At 33.8% G+C, this 20001-nt stretch overlaps 1 protein-coding gene across 3 annotated transcripts in view; it reads right to left on the reverse strand.

Moving 5' to 3' along the window:
• The window catches only part of BRINP3 (bone morphogenetic protein/retinoic acid inducible neural-specific 3), a 396539-nt gene that overhangs the window by 189974 nt on the left and 186564 nt on the right, over positions 1-20001 (reverse strand). For all 3 annotated transcript variants that reach the window (XM_008572252.1, XM_008572253.1, XM_008572254.1), the window contains exons 3-4: positions 19054-19244; positions 696-886 (exon numbers count right to left, since the gene is read on the reverse strand). In XM_008572252.1, the coding sequence (XP_008570474.1) occupies positions 696-886; positions 19054-19244 (382 nt within the window). The remainder of the gene's footprint in view (positions 1-695; positions 887-19053; positions 19245-20001) is intronic.

Below are 20001 nucleotides of genomic sequence, written 5' to 3' on the forward strand. Positions count from 1 at the left end.
CTCTCTCTCTCTCTCTCTCTCTCTCTCTCTCTCTCTCTCTCTCTCTCTCTCTCTCTCCCCCTCCCTCCCTCCCTCCCTCCCCCCCCCACACAGTTTGGTAAAGTCAACCTTAGTATAATCAAAGTCAAATGATTTTAGTGAACACATGGTGTTGAACCACTAATTCTAGATTATGATGTATTTTGACTTCTGGAAAATTTTAACCAACCACTTGTAATTTTTAACTGTATCTTAAAAACATTGGGGGAAAGTATTTCTTAAATCTGAACTTCTTAATAATATTTTGTGTCATCAACTACTTTGAGCCTAATAAAGTTCCTTCTCAGGATAATATTTTTAAGTGGGTAAAATAAAATAAGAATTACAAAAGAAACTGATGTTATAAAAATAAAAAGTCTCACCCATGTATACATTGTGAGGAGTCTATGTACCTCAGGATAAACTTACACAGCTCAAATCTGTCTCAGTTACACTTGGCCGTGAAAAACCTTGACTCAGTTATTAAGTGAAAAAACAAGCACATCAAAATACATACAATTTCATTTTAAATATATTACATAACTCAAAACAAAACAAAATGCTAAATACATTTTTATAACACAATTGCTTAAATCAGTTGGATAAATGTAGGAAATGTGTTTTAGAGATAGGAAAAACAATGAAATGAGATAATTTTAGCATAAACTCATTCATACCTTTATGGCAGTGGATGCAATTTGAATGTGGTGTAGTCTCCGAAGGGTGCTGTCCCTGTCAATGAAATAAGAAGCGGCTAGTTGATGTAGGGTCTCCAGAGTGACCGAAGAGCTATTGGTGCTGGAATCACTTCCTTCAGATCGTTTGCTCAGCTTCCGCTTGTCCACAAAAATTGTGAGTGACTCCTCTCCTGCATTAATAATATTTCAAATTATTTCATTTTCCACTTAGAACACTTTATTTTTTCTTGTCTGTAGGTGGGGAAGCCCAGATTGTAAATGTAATAAAACAAACAAGTGAGAAACACAAAAAGGGCAAGAAGATTTACATTTTTTGTTCATGAATATTTTTCCCAAGTACCTAGAAAAGTGCCCGGGATACTGAATGCTTAAGTACATATTTAATGACTGTTGAACACCTAGCTTTTGCAGAAGAATTTTTCTAGATTTCTTTGACTTTCTCATGTAGTTTAGCTTACCTAATGCTCATATGGCCCAAAAGCAAATTAAGATAAAATTATATGTAAAATCAATTTAGGTGGGGTGCATAATATAAAATTGCATTTACTCAGAAATTTTTACCATAGAACAGCATATCAAAATGGAAACATGACAAAGCATTAGCAGTTTTCTATTGTACCTTTGGAAATCACTAAACTTTGTGGAAGATTTAGGTACTGGCAATGAATTCTCAAAGGTGACATTTAAAGTATATTACAATCAAGCTGCAGTTTTCAATGTTCAAATGAACAAAAGACATCCATGTCATTTAAGTTAGACATTAAGAACTTGTGATCTTCAGACTTCAATTTTACTGGATATTCATCTAGCACATAATTGTCATACTTGATTTTTTTTTTTTCTCATTCTCTCAGAAACCCATCTGTTTGGGTGGAATTGTGCTCACTTACAAACTGAAAAGCAATTTTTTTAAAAGGCCAAGTAAGATTGTCTAGTACAGTAGTTTGTACTTCCTTTCCATCTTAAATATAATATCAATTTTAAAATGACATAGCCCAGGTGACAATCCGATCCTCAGTAAGAGCTCATGTGTCTCTTCAAGAGATCAGGCCAAAATAACAGAGTAAGCTGTTAACAAATGTTATTTCTGAAAATCACATTTCTGATTAGTATCGGGACCTAAACAGACATACTAGATATCACGAAGATTGAGTAGAATAGCTAAAGAAAGAAGAAATACCCTTAAGAATATGAATAGGTGGGTCAAATCATCAACAGCATGAGGTCATGTGCATGTAAAACAGCTTTGGGGTGGAAGAATCTGAAAGTTAAAGGGAATACATAGATAATATTCTATAAAAATTTTAAAAAGTCCCCAGCAATTATTTACTCCCAGAAGAAGATCAAACAGTGGAAATTTGAGTGAATGCATTTCAGAATGAGCAATGAATCTGGGAAAAACTTGCCCATGTACCAAGTTGTGAAAGTATTAAAACAAACACCCTGTTCATGGATATAGAAAGCACATCAGTTTTGTGGTGATCTACGAACTCACATGGCAGCTTTATGACTTATGCAAGCAATATATCTTATTAAGTAAGATTGAAAGGAAAATTACAAAGATATCTTGTAAATGTAAATGAAAATAAAGCAAAGGTAATGACCTTCAAAATAGATAATGTAGAATTTGGCCATAATTATTAAATGAGAAAAAAGAAAAATACTGCAGAGAGCAAGTTACCAATACCTGCAAAATTGTTTTAACAGCAACACTTTTAATAAAGTAGAAAATACAGGAGCAACAGACATACACTGTGAATGTTAGGAGCTAAATAGATTTGGTGGGGGTTAAACAGCAACAATAGAGAATCTATACAACATATTTAATAAGATAGATCTTGTAAGTAAATATGAAACCTTATATTAATAATAGATGAATATAACCCTTATTTTTAAGAGTATATCGCATATTTACAAAGGGAGACCACATATACTGTTATAAGGAAATCTTTAGTGAAGTCCAAAAATTTGAAAATAATGTGGTATCATTCACCGACTGCAATATAATAAACTAACAAATAATGGAAGATAAAAAAGCCATTCTTTATCGAAAAAAATCCTACTATATAATTTTTAAATGATAGTATAAATAAAGGCAAAATTGCAAATTATCAAGAAAAGCCTTATATGTTAGAATCTAACGGATACAGTTAAAGCAGTGCTCAGAGAAATATTCATATGTGTGTTACATAGATCATGAACATACATGTGTTAACTACGTTACTCTCAAACCAAAGGAAGTATGACAGAAATAAGCTTACATAAAATAAAATGAAGTAACTACAAAGATAAAAACAGGTAGTAATGTGTGAAAAAGGAGTAGAAATAATAACCCCCAAAATAGCTTATTTTGAGATAAAAAGTAGAAAAATACAACAACAACTAGTCAACCTCCTTTTTTTATGTAGTTAAAAATTACATGAAGAATTGACAGAGTAAACATATAACAAAATGAACAATATTTTTTTAAAAAATATAAAAAGATTATGTAAAACATTTTGCAAAAAAATTTAAGCATCATAATACACACACACACACACACACACACACACACACACACTAGAAATTCTGCCAAAACCTTAAAGATCAAAATATTTGATACTAATGAAAATGATTCCAGAGCATGTGAAATAAAGGAAAATTTCCAAGTTCACTTTCATAAACTGATGGTAAAATTGGCACAAATACTGTATCTGGAAAAGATTACATATACGCACACAACAACAACAGGTAACAGATATTACACAACAGGTAATATTACCATTTATGAATATTAATGCCAAATGATAAATAAAGTAATAACAATTTCCAACGGTAAATTTTAAAAACTCATATCTCATGACAATAGGACTATTCTAGTAGTGTAAGGGTGGCTCAGGATTTGGAAACCATTACTACAATTCAGGATATTAACATACGTAGAAAGAAAAATCCTGATCTCCATGAATGCTTAAAATGCACTTGATGAATAATTATAACTATTCTTAATTAAGTAGGAATTAATAAATTAGAAAATGTTTAATTCTTTGAAACGGTAAAATATAGTATCCTCGGCCTAAACACCATCATTGAACCCAGAAGACATTCCCATTAAAATCAGAACCAGAAGGAGCAGAGAGGGCAGAGAGAACCAACCTCCTCATTCATTCTCTTTTTAAAGCCCACTAAACCACATCCATAACCACCATTGTTAATCCATTCACTACTGCACGGTCCTACAATCCAATCACCTCTTTAAGGCCCCACCTTTCAATTGCCATAATAGGATTTCCCACCCTCTTAACAGTCACAGTCGGGACCAAGTTTCTAATACATAAAACTTGGGGGACACAATTTAAGCTTCAGAGAGTTTTGGGGAGACAAAATTCAATCCACTACATAGGCCTAAAGTTAACTAACATTTCCACAGCTTCTAAAAATCAAGAAAAAGAAAAAATAAAAAGATTCAGACCGAAAAACAGAAAGAGATAGGCAAAGAGTGTTCAGATAAGAAGAGATAAAAATGGCCCATATAAATTTGAAAAGGTAATCTAAGCCATAGCATGAGAAATGCAAATTAAAAAATATATTGATATACTATATTGCAATCACAGAATTTGCAAAAATCTAAAAGTTTGACAACTTGGGCAAAGCTGTTGGCAAACAGGAAGTAAACAGGCCTTTTGATGTATTCATGGTGGGATTGCAAAATGATATAACTCACATAAAGGGAAATTTAGCAATAGTTAGTGTTGGGAAAATAGAATAATCAGGCCCCCTTGCCTTAGGTCAGGTTGAGGGTGGTGCAGCACATTCTGTGTAAGCAAATTGTGTATGGGGTGGAATTACTGTGCACGTGCAGTGCCGTGGGAGTTAGTGTGCATGTGCGGTGCCCTGACCTTGGCTGGCATCAGCCTAAGGAGGCCACCATGCACACAGCCATACTCCTGAACCTACAGCTTCCAAGGACCTGTTTGCCAGTTACCTAGCTCATAGACCTGCGTATGAAGGATCTGGGCACCCAGCCTGGCATGTGAAGGATTTATGACCCAGTTTGGACAATGGGCTTGAAAGGTCTGTGAGCTCTAGACCCAGCCCTAGCTTGACAATTGGCATAGTTGACAGGATTATGGGGCAGGTAAAAGAGCTCGACAATTGGCCCAGTTGGCAAGATTACGGGCAGGTAAAAGACCACGACAGTTAGCAATAATCAACTTTGCCATCCTATTTTTAAAAATCCATCCCGATGAAACACTGTCTCAACTATGCAAAAGAGTTCTCATTGTGGTTTTATTTTTAACATTTGCAAACAACATAGATGCCTATCAGTAAAAATAAACTACATTCCAGCCATACAATAGAATACTGTGCAGCCATAAGTAAGCAGCAAGGACGATTTCTACACACTGATATGAAAAAAGTAAAGCTGATAAAAATATGTTTAACAAGTGGCTTTTTTTTTATAAAAAAGGGGAAAACACAAATACACGAGGGCATTTCAAAAAGTTCCTGGAAAAATAGAATTAAAAGATAATATGAATCTTTCTAGGAACTTTTTGAAGTACCCTTGGATGTCTATATTTCTTATTATTTAAAAATAAAAAAATATAAAACACTGGAAATTAACCAAAAACTTATATAATTGTTTATCTAAAGAGTAAGAGAGGGAGCAGTATGGAGTAATGCCTTGGAAGAAAGAGTTTTCTGAATATACCTTGTAATAGTTTGTAAGCGCTGGAAACATTTTTTTGAAAAGTTATTTACTTATAAAATTAAATTAAATCAAATAGAAAAAAAATCCTAAAAATTAAAAATAGAGGCCATTGTTACTAGTTACATAACCAGCTTGTAAACATAATTTTTTAGACCCTTAAGAACACAATATTTTGAATATAAATCAATTTTTGTAACATATTCTGAAGACAGAAGCACAAAAAATCAACAAACGTCATTCTGTAGTCTATTTTTGAGTAGGAATAGTCGTAGTAGTAGTATGGTTTTATATAGTATAAGGTTTCATATTGGTATATGGATATTTATTGTACATATGAGTCTGTCAACTTTGGGTTTGAAAATTCATTTAAGAAAAAATCATAATATTTTAGTGTTCACAGCTCTCATTCTATATCTGGCTTAGGTTTAAAAAACTTTAATTCATAATAAAGTTTTTCTTGACTAATTGGTAAGTTCACCACTAACATTATAGCTAAAATAAAATTCTAGATGATTGGGCAGTTTCCCATATGATTCCATTTGGAAAATAGATCTAAAATTTTTGGAAAAGTATCCAAGGTTAGCCTTGCTGCATTCACAATGTTTTCTACATAGTCCTGTATTTGGAAGGAAGCTTACCAGCTTTAAACAATATATCTAACATATTCTTTGATTTGCTAATACATTAAATTCAAAACATTGGCTCAATTGACTAATTAGACACTTGTTTTTCCTTCTGGGCATGCAAAAACAACATTTAAATATATGAAAAGAGTCATTTTCACTAGGTCTCCCTTTGTAGACTGAATTCTCTCATTACTGGAGGTGTTCAAACATTAATTAAAAAAACTACAAGTTGTTGAGCAGAAGGGATAATTAGACCACTAGAAGAGATACATTCACTGGATTTATGAGGTCCTGAAAGAGAGAAATGTAGAATGAGCTATTATAGTTCAGATGTAAGTGTACCAGCTTTCACTGTCAATCAGATTTGGGTTCTAATGCTGTCTTCAATTTAGTAACTGAATGATCCTGAATCATTTAGCAAGACTCAGTTTCCTCTTATGTAATATGAGCACAGTAATTCTTTCCTCAAAGAGAGGCTGTAGGCTTGATGCAGGTATCTGTAAAGGGTTTAAAATATGACCAGAATTCAAAAGTTGTTAGCATGCTATTATTCTCTTGTGCAACATAATTCTTTAGAACTGCAAAAAGCAATGCATCCTATACCTAGACATTTCTAGTAATTTTAGCTATTTTGTCTTATTTATGATGAACAGAGGTCTGCCTTTCTACTTCTTTTATGAATTCATTAGCATTGTTCAGACAGGCTGCATCCATATACCAGGAATAAACGTCTCCCCAAAATAGCCCTTTAACTACTGTATTTCTTTCTTGTCTTTGCCTTCCAGGAAGTATTTCATATCGTTAATCTCTTCTTAATAGGACTCCAATTGAGTCATATCTCATCGCAAAAGAGAGGAGTAACATATGCTTATTTTAAAGAGTAAATTAAAACTGACTTGACCTAAGAATATTTTGCAAATGTTAGACTGTCCCATGACACAATTGAAAAATGACAGTAACAAGAGGTAGGATCACTATTTTAGAATGGTCCCATTGGTAACAACAAAATGATAAAACAAACACTTACAAATGTTTAAGCAATCCAAGATGAACATAGGGCAACACTGGTCTAAAATCATCATCATGAATAATAAGAGGGGTTTTCATTCTCTTCCTACGAGAGATTCAAAAATGTTTCCTTTGTTTTTTCAGTGTCCACGTTGGTTTGTAAGTTACAGATTGAGGTGTCTTCCTACTTTTACCCTAAAGAATACATATTTCAGACAGAAAGGAAAGTGAAAAATAACGACGTGCTGTTGTAAATATGAATCCATTTATTACTAATTCTATTGTTTATTTATTTATTTTTTAATTTGGGTGAATTAAATTAAAGAATTCTGGAGGCAACATGATATAGTGAAGGAAAAGAAAACAGGGCTATTGCAGTCAGGTGTATGTAAGTAAGGACAAATCCTGACTGCACATCTTCCTCTTTTAATGACTGTGGGACTTTGCTAACATTGCACATGCTTTTAGCTTTCCCATCTCTAAAACAGAGGAGATATCCTTCTCTCAACTCTTTGGGAAAATTAAGCAATATAATTCCTTTATAGTCCCTGGCAGAACACATATTATGTGTACAATAAATGTTGGTTTCTTCTCCTTTCCTGTTCTTTTTTTAAGAGATAAACCATAAATTAGGAGGTTTTAAATTTTTGTAAGTTAGAATTTCATAGATACTGAATTTCACCACAAGAACCTGGACTTAGAATTGTTTTCTAGTGAGTCTTGTAATCAAGATTTATGGGATTATTAAAGACAGTAGTGGGTTATCATTTCCGACAGCCTGATAGAGAGAATCTATTCATAAATTGCTCATGGTCCTTCTGTCGAGTGGAACATTAATCCATGTATGCAGAAACTTCCCCTGCAGTGAAGCATATAAAGCAGCTTAAATCTGCAGTTTAAATGGCCGTAGTTGTTTTTTTTATGAACCTCCTGTTTTAAACCCTTACTTACAACAGGCCAGAACTGTTTGATGAAAGCTGGCTAGTTTGTGCTAAATTCCAAGTTTTATAAATCATGGATTGTTAAATATCTAAGATATTTTGACAAGGTCACTCAGTCTTCATGGAGAATAAGCCTATTTCTTTCCTCTAAGATAACTTTTTTTTTTTAAATTATACATAACCACAATGTTTTTTTGATGTTTATATTCTTCGCCCTCTTTGAGATTTTTACAGCCAGTCTTGAGAAAGAATAATGCATTCTCAGCTTTTACTGTAAATTTCCACTCAAGTATTCAATTATAAAAGTTCATCAGAATTATATGTAAATGACACAAAACATTCAGATTTGAAAACTAAAATGGTGTTATTCAATCAACTAAAACATTTGTTTTAAAAGACATTTTTATTCATTTTTTTAAACCAGCTGTAGCTTATAAGCATGACATGGGTTCCAAAGGACATCCACACATTTTGTAAAAACTAAATGTGATTTTGGAAACAATACAACATTCTGAGTCTGTTAGAAAGTGAAAAGGATTAATGATTGTGGGTATTAAAAAATGTGATTATTTCACATACAAATCATGCAGCTGTGTCTTATACAACTAAAATTCTGTGGTAGCTTATAGACATTAAAAGCATATATTGAAGGATGCTTTCATAGAGAATGAGAAACAGAGGACAATAAAAAAACTCTCCCCAAACTAAAATTTAATGTTATACTGTGATTGGCACAAAGGATTAAACGCTTTTGATATGTGTGGCCCTTATATTTATATATTTTCCCATCCTGATCTTCAAATCATCTGTGTCGATTCCAAGAGTAAAAAAAATTAAAGAAATGTCAGACTATTACTTTTCACCTGTATTTTCTTAATTCGTATTCTCTTACACAGGTATTGAGAATAGAGGTAAGTAATAGTCTCAAAAAGTTAAAACAAAAACAATGGATAAGAAAATGATTAAAAGAATACTAGGGTTAAATTAGTAATGATGATGTGGTAGATTGTATTATTCTTTGCAATTATTTACTGTATCATCATGGATACAGACATGGATACGTGGATTAATGGTCCCTTGTAAAAAAGAACCATGAGCAGTTCATGAATATATTTTCTCTATTTTGATATTGAAAAGGAGAGTGCTTTGGTCAGTGGAGTATAAGCGAGCCAAATGTAGGCCATGATCTAGTGCAAGTTTTAAGACGCATCACAAAGTCACACCTGTTCTCTTGCTTTTTCCCTCTGCAAGGAGGACAGCACGTTCCAAAGAGGGCCTTTTCCTTCAGCTGGATTCCCAGAATGAGGAGACAGAGCAGAATCACAGAGTACTCACAGCCAACAACATATACTATTAGCAAGAACAACCATTATTGCTATAATTCATTGAGATTTGCGGTCATTTTTTTTCTTTTTCTTTTTCTTTTTTTTTTACTTTAATGGAGCTGACTCTTATAGGTTGGCTGTATATTATTTTATGATTGCTGCTACCTTTGGGTTAGTCTACTAACCTATAATGTATACATTACAACCCCCTCCCCTCCAAAATATGCTTTTATGGCAGATATCTTCCTGTTCATTCAACTTCTTTGGATTTGAAGATCTTATTGTAAATGTCTGTTTTGCTTTAATATGAGTTTTTACTTATGAAAAAATGCTATTTGAGTGAAAAGTCCTTCTCACAGGAATAAACATTGCAAATACAAATACGACTTACATGTAATTTGTTTGTAGGTTTTGCTTTTTTTTTAATTGAATTTTTATTGCCTAAGGCAGAATCTATAAAATAGGGTGGGTGGGGAGTTCAAATAAATGAAACTTAGAAGTAGTCTTCAAATCTAATTAAAGCCGATATTGGATAGTGGTCCTGCTGGAAAACAAAAATAAATTGTTGAATTCATCTGCATCATTTTCTCTCCTAACATCCTAGCAGAGGTGCTAAATAAGCACCAGAACGGCCAAGACATGGACGGCAAGAAAGCTGGAGGGGAAGATCCTGAACAATCCTTTAATTGCATATTCAAGCCTAATTTCAATTGGCTCTACATACAGAAACAGAACTGTCCTAGTGAGGGATTATTCTAGCTCAAGTTATAATAGCAGAAAATCATGAAATAATTATGGAAGGATGCACTGCAATAGACAATGATGGTTATAACATCTACCATGGTAGGCGAGCTTACGCTTGTCCCAACATCTGAGAAATATGAGAGAAAACAGGGTATTTTCCTATCTTTTTTTTTTAACGATTTATTCTTCAGAATGTTTTGTGGCAGAATCCAAATTTCTTAAGCCTTAAAGTAAAGATTACTCAATATTTCACAAACATTTGGTGAGCCTGACTGTACAATGTGTTCTAATATGATTCACCGTTCCTGAAAGTGGAAAAGTCCACTTCTAGTTCTTAAGTCAGGGAAATTCTGAACTGGACCCGTCTGTGAGGGGACATGCTTCTGGCTTTGGTTGCCATTATTCTGTGAAGCTTTTTCTCCTTTCTCTTTAAATTTCTTCTGGCTGCACTATATTATTCCATAGACCTTTAGGCTTTGCTATTTTGTAATCTGCTGCCCCATTCAGCAGTATTCAGGAAGCTGTCTTATTTTACTCCTTCTCAGCTGCTGATTTTGTTTTTATTGAATCATAATTGATTATACATATTTCTGGGATTCAGTGCTGACATATATTGATCAAATCAATATTACTACTATGTATATTGTTACAAATTGTCCTTATTCTTTATGCCCCTTGTCCAATCTCTATCTCCTTTTCCCTCCCCACTCTCACCACTGATAACCCTTAATTTCTTCTCTTCCTCTGAAACAGTAATGGTTACTCTGTTGATTTGTTGCCCAGATGATCTGTCCAATGCTGACGAGTGTGTTCAGGTCCCCCAATATTATCATAGAGGAGATCCATCTTCTGTCACTCTGCAATAGGCTTTGTGGAGAGAGACATCTTCTTCTCTTCTTTGGTCTCTGCTGGTGGCTTTCCTTGTGTCAATTCACTCCCGTGGCTGGTGGACCATCTGCATAGTGGTAGTGCTGTCTAGCCACTTTCATGGCCTCCTTGGTTATTGTGGTGGCTGTGGTGGGCCACCCACATGAAAGTGATGTTTTTGGCATGCTCCTTGGCACTGGTGGAGTGCCTGGCTCTGGTCCCCAGATCCATGCCCCCAGGTATCCTGGTGGGCCCCAAGGCACTAGTGGTGTGCCTGGGCCAGAACTAAATTTTTGTCCTTTGCTTACTTCTAAAACTGGAAAACTTCCTGTAGGACCCAGTACTTGAGCTGTGTGGTTGAGCTTTTTTGTTTTGTTTTGTTTGCTTTGCTTCTGTTTCCCTAGGGAAGGCTTGATCTTATAGGTACTTCTGGCTCTCCAGAGACCCGGTGCACTTGGGTCGTGCAGAAACTCTAATCTGGGCCTGAGTTTTTTCATCAAACTGCACTCCATGAAATTCTACATTCCTGACCAGTCTCCTCTGAGTGGTCCTGCACTGATTGGGGGGCGGATCTGCTGTCCTTGCTGTGTCCCAGTGTTCTCCTGGTTGGCCCATCTCCCCCACCTCCCGTGCTCCAAACACTTCTCCTGAGATGGGCCCTGTGTTGGTCCCTTGCGATGACTCACCAGCCTCTGAATGGCTCCCCTTTTTCAGCAGTTCTGGCTCCTTGCTCCTGTGTGGGTCCATGGGAACACTGTTTGTGATCTTGCTGTCCTGGGGGCCACCAAGGTCCTCTTCTCCTCTGTCACCTCTAACCAACTCCATCTGAAGGGCACAGCTGCAGCTTCTGCCGGCTCCTGCTCCATGTGCTCAGCAGCTCTAGCCTTAAAGTGTCCAAGGCCCAAAACACTCTGAGCAGTTCTTTCTCTCATCGTGGCTTCTCTCACTTTCATGAACTCTGTAGGTCTCTCCTCCTCTTCCCCTGAGCTCCAGCAGCCCCAGCTTGGCTGTTGTTACATTTTTAATGTAGTAAATTGGTTGATTTATGGGAGAGAGTGACATTGGGGACTGTCTATTCTGCCATCTTGACCAGAACTCAGGTTTTGCTTTTGATGCAACCATTGACCTCAAAAATGTTGTCCCTTGTTTTGTAATGAGGGACCATATTATTTGTTTTACTAGTCTTACAATATTTTAGGTATTGCTGTTTTTTTTAAAATTATATTTGGTTTGCAATTTTACTTTGCTCTCACTACTAATCACCATCCTTTGACATTGTTAAAGGTATCCAGCCTGGTGAAATTTATCCACTAATCTGCTAATATTGCATTACAGAAAAAAAGGCTGTTTTAGAAAGAAGTAGACATAAGAAAAAAACAATCTTAGAAAAATAGGCTTCTGGTGAGAAACAGAATCAAATATATAAAGACAGTTAAAAAACAGATATGTTGGGGCCGGCCTGGTGGCGCACTGGATAAGTGCGCCGCTTGGGAAGCGCGGCGGCGCTCCCGCCTGAGGGTTCAGATCCCACATACAGACCGGTTCCCGCTCACTGGCTGAGCGAGGCGCGGGAGCAACACAGTCTCTTCTACTGTGAGGTCAACTTTTTCAGTTTCCAAATATGAGTGAGAATATGCAGTATATCTCCTTCTGTACCTGGCTTATTTCATTTAATTTTCTCCAAGCTCATCCATGTTGCCACAATTGCAGAATTTTGTACTTTTTTACGGCTGACTAGTATGCCATTGTGTAAATATACCATGCCTTCTTTATCCAAATACCCATTGATGGACATTTAGATTGGCTCCATAACATGTTGGCTTAACACCAATTGGCAAGATATTCTGGGAAGAACATAGCTAACTTTATACAGCTTTGACAAAAAAAGATAATATGTTTTGTAAAACATTCTGAAGAAAAGTTGCTGACCTTATGGTTAAAAGTTACCTCCCCCCAAAAAAGAAAAAAGTCACAAAATTTCCATTTCCCAGATACAATAATACTCCTGATAACACAATGACGGGGGGAGGGTGGGGAGGAGGGAGAAACTGGAAATAAGTAGTTTCAAGGTTAGGTGGCATTGAATCTACTCTGAGTGAAATACAATTCAGTTACTTCTAATCTTGGAGCTGTTCAGAAACAATGCTATAATAAATATTTTTGGACATATTTGGTATGTATAGTTACAAACTCCTGCCATTATTTTTGTAAGATTAATTCTCAGGAATGAGATTCCTGAAACAGTTGAGTGTACTTTAAATTTATATAGATACTTTATATGGTGTTGTACATACTTAACGTGCATATAAATCACCTACGGATCCTGTGAAAATGTAGATTCTGATTAATTAATCTGGGATAGAATATGAGATTCCACATTTCTAACAAGCTCCAAGGTCATGTTGATGTTGTGGTCCATGGACCACACCCAAGTAATGTGGTTCTAAACCACAATAAAATGTATTATCAATTCAAATGTCTGTCTTTATCAATGATCTGAGTGTTCCTTTAAGGAAGGTCTTCCTTCTATGCACTATCATAAGTAACTCAGAATATATTTGTCAAAAAGTGGTCAGATGATTTATCTATCTTATCACTTTGCTGTATAAAAGACCCCAAATATCTAATATTCTACAACTTAACATATATCTTTTGCCTTGGTTGCCAGGAACACCATTATTAAGATCAACTGTCATAGCAATTTTCATCTCATTTTATTCTCTTTAACCTTTACTATTATTTACATAAATAGTTTCAAATAAGTTTAGTAGATAAGTGCCTTTTAAACTATTAAAAGCTAATTAACAATACTGAATTAACTTCAGATTTTTCATATTCTTTACTAGAGAAACACAAAGATAGAAATAAAGATAGAGATATATAGAGAGAAATGGGCATAAATAATCTTAAGATGTATAAGTAGTTATTTAATTTTAAATATCAGTATGTTAGTCCCTTTTCCCTTTTAGTGCCATTTCTGTTAATGATTTCCTGCATAGGAAGCTTCAGAAAATATTTATTTTCCTTTATTTTTTTTTAAACTCAATATGTACTCTAAAAGAGAAAGTAGTTCCTGCGTTTTCAAGTAATTATTCATAATTCCTTAATGTGTGTGTGTGTGTGTGTGTGTGTGTGTGTTTGTGTGTGTGTGAGAGAGAGAGAGAGAGAGAGAGGCATAATTACTTACTTAATTATGTTATAGTTAAACTAAAGTAAAAGGAATTTGTAATTCCTAAGAACAGACCAAGTGAAAATGAGAAGAAAGGCTGGTAATCAATTTTGAAAAAAGGTGAGATATGATATAGAATTTAAAACTATCTGTGGATACTTTATACAGAACATAATTTACACAGAGAAAAGTGAGAATTGACTATTTCTGAAATGATATGAGGATATTCAGAATTATTATAGTTATGTAGATGTAAGAAATAGAAAAAAATCTAACCAACATTCTATTCCTACTGTATCTTACTCTCTAACTTCTGACCTCTGTTCTCTCTTTGAGAGAGACACACTGAAGAAAAATGTTCTGTAAAACTTTCCAGCTAAGTGAACTACTTTGTAGGCACCGTTGCTTATATGTTATGTGGTTACTAAAATACTAATTATTATATTGGTAAGTTAATACTACTGTGGAAATTAATCATGTATCGTTTTATTACAACAAAAAATATATTCTGTATTTAAACAAAATATCTGAAAAAATGCTTATTTAGCAATATGACAACCAAAAGATACATTCTTATAGGAAGCGCTTTTAGATTAAAATTTCAAAAATAACTCACAAAGGAGAAAAAATTAACTATTTCTGCTAAAAATTTAATTATGGCTTTTAAAATTCCATACATTCGAAAGCAGTGGTCAAACTGCACTTGTTTTTTATGTCACTCAGGATAAAAACTATTCTTTAAAGTCGTTACACACGAACAAATCTTTAGATATTGACTATTTGCTCCTAGAACACACTTTGGTGTGATTTTATAACATATCTCTATTTGGAAAAGATGACATTTTCCTGCACTGCTCTGCACGTGCAGGTATTTTCCCTAAACAATCCTCACTGTGACCATGTTTCTAACTTTGCCCTCAGAGTTGCAGTGAGTTAATAGAAAGGTCTGGTGCAGGAAAGGGGCTGGGCCTGAGGATCCCCACTTCTTACTCTTCTTCCTCTTGAGGATATGCTCGTGGGGAGAGACCACACACTTTGGCCTGCTCCTCACCGCCTGAGACTTAAGAGAGGCAAGAGCTGGAAGGATGAGACCCGCAACTTTCCAGGGCTACTATAACTGGATGGACAGTCCGTGAATTCCTGGAGATGAGGGTTAAGGCATATTTAAAATTGTTATAAATATCACTGAATAAAAAATTAACATTTTAGTAAACATTTTAATACAATTATAACATTTTAGCACAATTTTTAATGAATATTTTGCTCTCAATCTTCCTTAGTCCTTCGTCATTTGCATTTCATCCAGAACTCAGATGTTCTGTAATGGACACTCTCCCTCCCCTTAATTAAAGCCCCAAGGTTTTAGAGTTATCTTTCTTTTTTTTTTTTCCTATTTACTCATCTTTTTTTTTTTGTATTTCTCTATTCAGTACACAGATACATTTTTATTTCAGTGTTTGTCATATATTGCATTATAATGAAATATATTACAAAAACAGTCATGAAATATATTCTATCACTAGAAATCAATATATCCCAGGAGTGCAATCTATTTTGAGATTGATTCTTTAAATTGAGTAGCTTATTTTAGATATTTGAACATGATGGAGTTTAGATATCACTATCCAAAATAGAAACAAGCTGAATTTCTATATTGATAAATAGTCGTAAAGCTATAAAATGAAATAAGTGGGCAAAATGATACATAGTGAAGATTTTAAAAAATTTGTTTTTTTCCTGTTGGAATATAATTCAATCACTGGTTTTATTTATCATAAAATATTTCATTATAGGCTTCAAATATGCTATCCAAAGTATTATGTCTAAGTCAATAATATGATGTACTAAATAACTCCCAGGGGAGGAAAAAGCCATTTTTCATTGATTTCCTTTTATCACATTAATACTGACAGTGACATTTTACACTCAACTTGTTTTGAAAAATATTTAAATTTTGTTGAAGAATTAGGTTGATAAGAAGCATCGGTTATAAAATAACTGGCTTTTTGTTTAAAAGGTTTGTTTGTACACATGACACCTGCAATGTGCTAGTATTATAGTTTTTCCTTGGTCTTAGTCAATTAGAAGGAGAGAGAAAGAGGGAATTACTTCATGTTAAATAGCCAAATATCAATTCTTTAAAAAGAGGAGTAATACATTTTTAAGTTCAGTCAGGTAAAACATATGAAGCTGAAATGATATACTTACAGCAACAAAAACATTTTAGTGTAATTACAATAGTAATAATTTAAAAATTGCCTAAAATCATTCCAGGTACACATTTTAATTGTAGATAGTTTATATTCTTAAGCTACTTAAATAATTTCATAAATTTTAACTAAATTATCCGCATCATATAACAGAGATTCCTAAAGGAAAATTAAGTAACATTTAGAGAAGAAAAATGATTCCAATAGAAATACCATGAACACTAAATCCAAAGAATAAGAGAGATTAGAGGTAAGGGAGGGTCTTAATTTCACCTCCCCTTAAGGAAAAAGCATATTCCCATCATTGGAATAGTCAATCCAAGGAAGTGATTTAATCCCACAGAATTTTGAAATGTGGTTTAAAAAACATACAAAACAAAAATAATCTTAAAGCCAAAATGTGGCATCCATATACCAAAACAATGAAATAATTAAATCAGAAAATTTCTATAATTTTGGTAATAAGGAGAAAAAATGTCCATGGGAACCATTGGTAGTTTGTGATCTCCTGTCTGCTGTCTCTCCTCTGTTTTTTCCTTCCTTTCTTATCTGGCAAATATATTTTATATTCTGAAATTCATCTAGGTGTTTCACATTGTTGATGTAATGATAATCAAGTCTAAGATATATTTTAAAATCGCCAGACATTTTTACAGCATAAGTTATAGGAATAATCTAATTTTTAGTATTCCGATTTTAATGCATTAATAATAATTGACATTACGAAGCCAAATAGACAAAGCTTTCAAGGAACCAGTTTTCATAATTACTGGGAAATTTTATAATATTTTTGTCTATCTACACTAGTATAATAAAAACAACTTAAATGCATCCCATGTTTAAATTATGCCACTGTGCTAAAGACATTTTACTACATATACACTAATTTTTCCATGTCTCTGTCATACAGGTATTACTCTCCCTTTTTTAGAGAAAGAATCTAAAATACAAAGAAGATTTTAAAATTAAAAACTGTTACTTAACAGTTCTTAAAGTCTCAGAGTTGGTAAAAGAAAGATGACCAGGATTGAACACCAGGTTTGTCTGATGTCGTAATCTTATTATTTTATTATTATTCATTTGTGGAAGACAGTAATAGAAAAAAATATATATATACACAGCTAGCCTTTTCTTTCTGCCTGAACCACCTACACCTTGCACCTTTAATTCCTTAAAATTACATGGAAGACTTATGATTCCTAAATATGCACAGGTACCTCCTGCTTTTCAGCATGTCCATGCCTTGTTCATCTGCTCTTGCTTGGATCCTGAGTTTCTCTAATTCTGAAGCTTTACTTGTGAAACTGATCCATTTTGGCTCTCTGGATTTGCCAAATCAGAGATTCTTTCATTCAGTATTCTCCCTGAATTATATCTCAATTATCCTCTGTATATATTATAAACTTTTACATTCATCTAGTGAACTGGGCAATCTTAGTCTCTTAGCAAAATATAGTTTCACTTATTTAACAAATAATTAATGAGAATTAATATGCCAAGTACTATTATAGCCATGGTGGTAATATGGTGACAAATACATTCAAGGTCCTTATTTTCAAGAAAATGTGTAGTAATGACATCATAAACCAGTAGGCAGGTAAATAAAATAATTTAACTTAATAAATACTACGAAGAATGTGAAGTAAGATTATGAAGCAGTAAAGAATAATGGGGTTCACCGGAAACTACCACGGATAGGATGGTCAGGAAAGGCCACTTTGAGAAAGCAGCATTGGCGTACAAAAATCTGAAAGTCATTGTGACTGAAAATTAGAGGATGAGGAGTACAGAGATGGGAAGAAGTCTGAAATAAAAGCCAGCATCAGATCAATAATACAAAGCCTTACAAACAGAGCAAGAAGTTTAGATTTTAAGTGGCCAGTTCTAGGTTTCAATTAAAACTGGGAATATGGCCGGATGCAAGTTTTAAAAAGATCTGTGTGGAGGATGGACCATAGGAGTGTTGTAGAAGAAAACTGATGGTGATTTGGTCTAGGAATGCCAGAGAGGAGGTGAGAAAAGAGTTTGATATGGGATATATCCTGACATGAATTGCTGACAGACTGAACTGTCAAGGAAAGAAACGAAAAGACGCTCTCTCTAAGGCTGAGAAATCAAGAGCAAATGGTCTTTCATGACATTGGACCATTGGTGTGAATCAGCCTGCTTGTCTTTAGCAAACTTACTGAGAAACAGACAAGGAAGCAGGTGCTCACTGTTTCCATGGCTTTCCTATCCAATTTTATTCAATGTTCTTCATTATAGGAAAAAGTATCATCTATTTCTAAAAGGAATAGTGGAATAGTATTTGATTCATACACAAAATTAAATATATACAATTCTGGAATATTTTTAAAACTTAGGAAAATGTCATGTTTTGCTTATTACTTTATTTTTAAAGGTTTTTTTTTATTTCTTGCTTTATTACTCATATTTTTAAACAAATTTTGCCACATCACCTTGTATTATAGAATGTAACAACTATGCCTATATTTATTGTATGTTATTAGACTGTAAATAGATTTCAGGGAGAGACTAAGTGATATTCATCTACTTCATGACTGTGAACACTTTAAAAGACGTCTGATAATCACTCAATAAATATATTGGATAAATGAATGAATACATTCTATAATTATTCAAACTGCAGCTATATGCATCTATTAATCCACACTATTAGTCCACACTTTTCTGTGATTTATACAGTTTTATGTACAAGCATATACAGGAACAAATATTTTCAAAGGGTCGTACCTCCCAGAGTAGCAGATAGCAAGAAATGGGTCCCATATTTCTTGATAAGGTTTTCTGTGATTTGCTGAAGGGTAGGTCGACGTCCCAAAAGTCTTATGTTGCGGAAGAATTCAGGGGCAAGAGGCAGAGGGGAGCCAAGGAAATTTCTTCTCTCAACTGCAAGGTTATTTACTTTCCAGCGGCCAAACTCCCTGAAAAGCAAATTTATTTTTATTCATAAATGCATAATCTATCTGAATGTTTTCATTTGTAAAGTTCACTTGATAGTTTATCTGGGGTCACTACAATACAATAACTCTTGCTTGCAATAATATGTCATATGCTATGAGTAGGAGAAGCAATATTTCTCATTTATTTAACTGGAGTGAATAGTCTAAAACCAAGTCACGTAGAGGAAAAATAAGCCACTTAAAGTTAACAGTTTCCACTGATATTTTTTTCCCAAGGAAAGATGTATCTATAAAAAAGATTTCATTATGCATAGAATATAAATGCAGAGTCACTAAAAAAAAAAAAAAAAAAAAAAAAAAAAAAAAAAAAAAAAAAAAAAAAAAAAAAAAAAATAAGGTAATATTTTATCATTTTCTAAGGAAAACTTAAAAAAACGAATGAGTTCATTTTCATCACTTTAATGATTCCTCTCGCTATTCACTTCAGAGTGAGAACTTATAAAACCTCAGGGATACTACGGAGTTGCAGGAGAATTTTAAAAACGTGATCAAAATAGAAACTGGTTGTTTGTTTTGTTTTGTTTACAACATATTTTGAAACCCAAATTCTACTTGATTAACAATTTCTTAAGATCCAAAATAACTGTACAGATTGATTTGGCCAAAATAGAGAAATGACAGATGTAGTTATAAAATACATATACATTTTTTAAAAAGGATTTATACATTTATATCATATTAAGATCGACATAATAATGCTTTAGAAAAGAACCATGGT

Source organism: Galeopterus variegatus, unplaced genomic scaffold, assembly GCF_000696425.1.
Source record: "Galeopterus variegatus unplaced genomic scaffold, G_variegatus-3.0.2 Scaffold768, whole genome shotgun sequence".
Classification (NCBI taxonomy): domain Eukaryota; kingdom Metazoa; phylum Chordata; class Mammalia; order Dermoptera; family Cynocephalidae; genus Galeopterus; species Galeopterus variegatus.